Below are 7,397 nucleotides of genomic sequence, written 5' to 3' on the forward strand. Positions count from 1 at the left end.
CTTCCTCCACCCCCCACCCCCGCTTCCCCACCCCTCCTCTGCAGATGGGAGACACAGATTTATTACAAAAGCCCAAACATCTCCATTAATATGTCTAGCCATGACGAAGTGGCGCGTTAGGCGGCCGCGGTGTCGAGAACGCAAATAGAAGGAGGCAGAAAAATTGTCTGTCTCCCAAGGCATGCCTTGATGCGAGGAAACGCCAGCCAAAAACATGTGACTCGAGACGTGGAACTATGCATGCCATTGATCCATTAGCCCACACTCCTCCTCCGTGAGTAGCAGGCTCTCTCTTTCTTATTTCACTCCGACTAAACATGATGAAAATCGGTATTGTCTAATCTGCTAAATGTATTTCCAACAGACAAAATTCAACAGGACAGGTGACCTGGCTGTGGTATGAGGCAGACAAAGGCAGGCCTGTGTGGATGATTGTGTGCGTGGATGATCGTGTGTGTGTGTGTCTGTGTGTGTGTGTGTGTGAGTGTGAGCGATAGAGTACATGTGTGTGATAGAGAACGAAAAGAGAGAGGTGTACACGTGTGAGACAGTGCTAATGTGATGAGAATAGAGGGGAAGAAATAATGGAAGGCATGCAAGAATGTGTGTGGAATAGACATAGCATCACCATTACATACTGGGACATGCATTCCAATCCACTACTGTGTGATAGTTAGTCTGGCCCATCTCACACACACACACACACACACACCCATGCACACACACACACACACACACACACACACACACACACACACACACACACACACACCCATGCACACACACACACACACACACACACACACACACACACACACACACACAATTCAGTTCGTACCTTTGCTATTCCTGTAAAAGCATTCCAGTGGGAGTAAGTTGCACAACCCTTTGGATAAGCTTTCGCCAAGCAGATTCACAGTAGGAGGTCAGGCGCAAGGGGCTAGTGAACTCCCCGGAATAACACGCTCCTATAGCGCAAGCCATTTGTGTTGTAAGAGAGTAAAGTGTGTCTCAAAACTTTTACATGTGTTCAGAGTGCCCCTTAAGATCCTGGCACAGAATCACTGAAACACAACAGAGTATGCATGTGTCATGCTCTTTGCCAGAAAAAACTATTTTCCGTGTTTCTTCTTTCCCTCTGTAATCCCCCCTCTCTCTCTCACTCTTTCCTTCTCTCTCTCTGTCTCTCTGCCTCTCCCCATTCCTCTCTGGCTCTCTGTCCAGCTCGCTCTCTTATACTCACTTGCCCATTTTTTACTTTTCTTTTTTTAAATATTGGCCTGCAACACAGTGAAATTCCTCCAACATCTGTCAAGGAAATATAAGACTGCATTTACAAAATGCTAAACACTGGTGAGGCAGGCCGTGCCAGATCTGATAATAAACCAGAAAAAAATGCAAAGCTGTGGAGGAGAGACCTCTGGGACGAGGAACTCATTCTGGACAAAGCCACAGAAAGTCTATAAAAGTGAGTGTCTCGGGAACTGGGATTACTGGGTGTCCTTTAGAAGTCTGTTTGCACAGACGCATGCACTCACGGTCTTCCAGCTTCTTGAAATACCACAGCGAAGGGAGGAAAAAAAGCAGCAGGACAGCTTTGCAATTAAAGTTGTGTTCAATTAGGTTACTCTGCAAGAAAAAAACATTTCCCCTGGAATATGACCGAGCACGTGTTCCCGATTATGTCCAGAAACATAACACCACTCTTCGATGTCATCTGATCCTGTACGATTTAATGCAGTTTGACACTTTGCCACAACCCTGGGCCACTTACCATGACAAATGAAACGAAATCCTCTAAACAATTTGTGCATTTTGTAGTGCTGACATTTCAGCTTTCATATATGAAGAATTCCACATATCCCATAGAACATAATCGCATTAGGCCTGGCTCTATAAGAGGCATGTATGCACATAAATCCACTCACTTGGGCAAGTTTTGAAGAACCACTGTTGAGTGAAATGTCTTGTTGATATTTTTTTATTTAGGAAACATAGGTATGCCACAAATCCGTAAATCCTGACTGTATGTGCAGAAACAACCTGATTGGTGCAGAAGTCTGACACGTGCCCTTGTCTCCTGGACACAGGTGAAACAAATTAACAGCAGCAATTTTCTTTGCAAAGAGAGAAAAAGACATACCATGTTGAGACTCTGGTGAATTCTGCTTCTGCATACAGTACTAGTTACAACTGGACTCTAAGAGAACCTCTGATGAGTTGCACACAAGGAATATTCTTCATTTGCCAATGATCAAGTATTTTAAGCAGAATGTGTTATGACTCAATGTCTTTCCTGCCACTGTAAATTGATGTCAGCACCGTTCAGTTCATATTTTTCTTTTCTTTTTTTTTCTGTCGTCCAACACATCTCCAACAATATGACTGAGATAATATTACCATTGGCCTTCATTGAGAGTTGAAAGCCTTTCGATCATAAATGAAGCTTATATGAAGTTACACAAATGTCTCCTAGTTCCCTCACTGGCCTTTCTCTGTGATGAAAATGACACTCTGCTAGAGGAAACCTAGCAAACTTCAAAGATGATGTGTTTGCTCTTGACACACAGTGCATTTGTTGCACAACTGTCATCAGCCGACATTACTAAGCTGTCAAAATCGAAGCGACATTTTTGAACAGGATGTGTTTCACTGAAAGAGTAGCGCATGTTCAAACAGAAGAGTTCAAACTGAAACTGACAACTGGGAAATGGTGCATAATGGAGACAAGAGAGAACCACTTGATCCTCAGCCATTGTTACCTAGGTGACAGTGATTTGGACTACGACATACAGATGTACACTTCCCATGGTCCAAGTGCTTTAAAATGTGAAGAAAACAGGTGTGCTGCTAACCTCTGGTGACGAGATGGAACACTGGTCCAAAGCACTGTAATGTTTTCCATTATATAAAGTAAGAGCATGAAATGTTTTTCCATAAAAAACCTATTTCTTTCAACAGTGACCCAATGGTAGGTGACATGTACACTCCAAGACACCAAGTTAAATAGATTTATAGATGATGCTTTGAGAAGTACACAACAGCTTTTTTTTACATATGCATTTCACATACAGTATATGCATTCTATAGAATTCGCTGTCAATATGGCACAGACACAGCCATGGTCTGTTGACTCAGTGGCTTCATACTTCCAGAATCTTCCACTTAAGTGTCCTTAGCTACTCAGAAAACTGCCACTTCTGCCACTTAAGTCATCCAGGCTTTTCAGTTTACCATAATAACAGACAATAATCTGTTACAGTATACCATAGAAAGAGTCACTTTCTTTAGCTTACACATATACCAAGTGTTAGAAGTCCAGTGCCCTAAAAAACACAAGTGGATCTGAAGTTTACAATGTCTTTTTTTTCTCTTCTATTGTGGGTGAAGGGAGCAAAAGATAACAGTCATCCGCCAATCAGTTTTTATGACTGTTGCATGGCTCGCTACCTGCAGCCACATGACTCCACCACCATGTCCTCATACTGTTTGTACACCACGTTGTTGGCTGAGTCTATGTAGAGGATGCTGATGGGGCTTAGCCGGGTGGGTACGCAGCAGGTCGGGGGGGTAGACCGGGGGTCCATGGAGTTCATGAGGGTCTGGATGATGGCGTGGTTGGTGGGCTCCAAGTGCGAGCGTATGGGGAAGTCACACACACCGTCGCAGTGGTACGCCTCGTACTCCAGCGGCGCGATGATCCAGTCGTCCCAGCCCATCTCCTTGAAGTTGACGTGCAGCTGGCGCCGGTTGCACCGCGGCTTGGGGCTCTTGACGGGCTTCTTGCTGCGGGGCAGCGGGGCACGGCGCATGCGCCGCTGGGTGAACAGGTACTCGTAGACGGTCTTGTTGTCGTGGCCCGAGCGCGCCTTGATCTCGTTGTAGAAGAGGCCGCGCTTCTTCGTGCGGCTGAACACCACGAAGAAGGCCTTCTCCTTGGTCTGGCGGCCTACGCGGGCGAAGCCCAGCTTCCTGAGGTCCGTCGCCCCACGCCCCTGCTCCACGGCCTCCAGTTCGAAGCAGAGCTGCGCAACGTTCCGGAAGCTCTTAAACAGCTTCCAGATGTCAAACACCTCCCACTTGGAGATGGCATGGTCCTCGATTGGGCGCGACTGGAGCAAGGAGGCCTTCTGCTTACCTGCGGCGCAGGTGTAGAGCCTCAGGGTGACGGGGCCGCCCGAGGCTTGCGGCTTGCGCGGCTCGGTCAGGCGCTTGCGGAGAATGCGGAGCTCAGCGCCGAGCAGGCCCTCTTTGTCCAGTGAGCTGATGTTGAAGGAATACCGCTGCCTCCTCAGCTGCGGGAGACGATCATCTGCGGAGAAACAGAGTGGACAGTCACCTTTCCTGTATTTGGACAGTTCTCATTTTGAGGCGCCAAAAGCTCTCATTTTCATTTCTGTGCCGAACACCAAATGTTTCATCTTTTCCCCAGCTTTTTTTTCTTTCTTTCTTCGAGCAAGAAAATATGAGGGTGTAGCAGTGTACAAATGAAATGAGTCACTTTCATCCAGGCAAAGCTTGCTTTCAAAAGTATATTAGAACCAGACATGTCCAGACTGCGGACCACAAGGTATTGTAAACAGACCATTATTATCAACCTGCAGCTGTTTACCAGTGGGCCCACCAGCGTGACATATGGCATGTGCAATGAGCACCAGAAAAAAACATACCTGAGCTGACAACTCAAAACGTCATTTTGATGGGGCAGATAATTGACTGTGTGTGTATGTGTGTGCCTGTGTATGTATGCGCATGTGTGTGTGTGTGTGTGTGTGTGTGTGTGCATGTGTGCGGGAAAGCACGCAAGTTTAGGAGGGTGTTTGTGATTGGATGCTCTAGCATGTCAGAGACTGAGAGTGAAACTTCTGAAGTTGAACTTCTAAAGTTGAGGCAGTTTTGATGAAATGAAAAGCAGAAAACCATAAGTAATCCATCCATTTGTGTTCTCAGTCAGAGCAAAAACATATGCAGGCTTCAATTTTCTCTCCCCCCACCCCCATGTGAAGGAGGTCATCTACAATTTTCAAAGGACAAGCTACACAAATAAAGTGCAAATTAAAAGTACATTAGGTGCTTGAAATGTAAACCTTTAGCAGCTAGGAATATTAAACTGACGTGGTTTAAACATCACTTTAAACAGTTTTACACTGAAAAGAAAACATTACACGGAGGCCACCTACTTGTAGCCTCATGGAGAGTTTATTTACGTTTGAGAAGCCGTAAATCTCGCGTGGATGTGCAGAGAACTAGCCTATACTGACTAAGACAGGCCAGACATGCAGACAGAGAAGCTCAAGAAATCAGCAGAGCGAGAGGATCGACACCGCATTACCCTTTTGAAATACTCCCAAAAAGATTTTCATTGGCTTTCTTGAGACGTTTCTCACTGGGCTAAATCATATCTTAATAGAAATAGGTTTGTGTGGCATCTTGTGCATATTGTATTGGAGTGCAGAAAGGTATGTCTATGTTTCATGGATTAAACGATTTCAAGAGTTGGCTAAGAATTAACTGTTTCAATTGTGAGTCTAGAACACAAGCAGCAGCCGTACACTGAGCCATATTTGTCGGCAAACAGCAGCAAAACATTGAGGGTCCACTTTAACAATTCATCGTTATTGTGCTCTCACATACCTTGTCCTTTATCAACAAAACTGGTGATGGTGTTGGCCAGGCCAGCCTCGTGTAAAACACTAGTATTCACTTCCCCTGTTGAAAGCGACCAATATAACGACAGCATATAATCATGCGGCGTCACCAGCGGGTGCTTCGGCGGGTCTGTGTCAGTTTTTGGTAAAACTTTAGAACTGCGTTGCGCCAAGGGTGAGAATCCTCTTTGTGCAGACACAGCGCGCGCCGGTCCTGTTCTCCCTGCAGCCGGTACTGTCCTGGCATCCGCCTTGCCGTTGCTCTGTGCAGCCGCATTCTTTCCTAAATGAGTGCTGAGTGCCGCGGGGGCAGATGCGCCACCGGAGGCTGGTCGGCTTCCATCTCCGGGTACCCAAGAACGCGCAGCTTCCCTGCGTCCCAAATTGATGGGTGCCACAGAGCGACTGTTCACCCCACTTGCGGTCCTCTTTACGCTTGTCACTGATGTCACGGACTGCGCTTTAGAGGACTCGCCCTTTATCAGTGGGGGTCCAGTTCGGATCCGTGTGATCCTTGCTCCACTGGAAGACTTTCCACCCGTAGCACCATAGTTCCCCACCATTAACGATGCAGTACTCCCGCTTCGATCTGCGTCTGTGTGAGTGCCTGGTCTCCTCGCAGTTGAGCGCTGTCCCTCGCCTGTAAGGCCCGTAGACACTGAGACGAAGTTGAGGTATAAAAGAGTCCAGCACCCCAATAAAAGAGGGAGACGTTTCAATACTTTCATCCTCTGAACTTCCTTTGAATTTTGACGTAGGAGAAATGCACACTATCGTCTTCGGACTTAAGTAAGTAATCATGAACAAGTTTGGAAAGGAGAAAATTTGGGATGAAATTAAGTATCTTGGGATAAAATAAATAGTGCAAACCGTTATCCTCTACCCCGTTCTTCAGTACCATAGTGATGCAAATTGTTAACCTCTGGATTTGCTTTCCGATATAGATATCCGAGAAAATAGTTTGCATTGGGAAGACCAACCTGACTGCTTAAGAGCCCAGCAATTCTGCTCGATATCTTGTAAGAGACTTGTTTAAATCCCTCTTTTCCAAGAGGGAAGAATGGCGTAATGCTGTCGGTGTTTTTTTCTCTCTCTCAAAGTTTGAACCACGTCCAGTGAAAATAGCTCACTCACTGCAACCTGCAGGTGCTCAGAATTCTCCGCAAACCTGAGCTCAGGAATTGGAAACGGAATTCCAACGAAAACCAGTTTAATTACTCTCTGATGTCATGCTGTCTAAACTAATTTAAGTGCAATATTTCTTCTGAAATCTTCTTTGCTCCTTTTAACCACTATGCCACTATGAGTCATACGGTAGGCTACATAAAAAGGCACTGAAACAATTCTTTACATAAAGTCACTTGAAATAAGTAGACTGTTCATTCAAGCAATAAGGTTAAAGTGGCAGATATGATTAGTGAGAAATATTTTAAAATCCACAATTCCCCAGCAATGCCACCAATAACAAAAGTAACAATAAAAACTTGTCACTGAAAAGCAAGCCCTCAGTCTAAGAACTATTAGACTGTCTATTACTTTACAATGCACTATCACACATTACTTTATAAATATTATTCATTTACATCGGAGTGAAAGCTCTGGAGACTGTGTAGAACATAACATAAGTTTGATCTGTCCAGTGAAGCAAACTTTTTCATTGCTGAATATAACTGTACAACAAAGAAAACACACTTGCACACTGAAATTGATTAGGCATTGTAAGTTACAGGCCCAGCAGACACAGTAATG

The 7,397-nt window shown here is 45.2% G+C and overlaps 1 protein-coding gene across 1 annotated transcript; it reads right to left on the bottom strand.

The window, feature by feature from the left end:
* Positions 1 to 2,010: 2,010 nt before the first annotated feature.
* On the bottom strand, positions 2,011 to 6,633 carry gdf5 (growth differentiation factor 5). Its single transcript, XM_048255019.1, has 2 exons — positions 5,635 to 6,633; positions 2,011 to 4,312 (listed from the first exon to the last, which is right to left on the bottom strand). Exons 1-2 carry the CDS (start codon positions 6,374 to 6,376, stop codon positions 3,447 to 3,449), a joined length of 1,608 nt encoding a protein of 535 aa, XP_048110976.1. The 5' UTR covers positions 6,377 to 6,633; the 3' UTR covers positions 2,011 to 3,446.
* Between the last annotated feature and the right edge of the window lie 764 nt (positions 6,634 to 7,397).

The sequence above is a fragment of the Alosa alosa genome, chromosome 10, assembly GCF_017589495.1.
Source record: "Alosa alosa isolate M-15738 ecotype Scorff River chromosome 10, AALO_Geno_1.1, whole genome shotgun sequence".
Lineage (NCBI taxonomy): Eukaryota > Metazoa > Chordata > Actinopteri > Clupeiformes > Clupeidae > Alosa > Alosa alosa.

Coding starts and splice junctions, on each gene's coding strand:
- gdf5 (XM_048255019.1), bottom strand. CDS start 6,376: ATGAAAGTATTGAAACGTCTCCCTCTTTTATTGGGGTGCTGGACTCTT. Junction 4,313..5,634: donor TTTTGTTGATAAAGGACAAG/GTATGTGAGAGC, acceptor GTTTCTCCGCAG/ATGATCGTCTCCCGCAGCTG.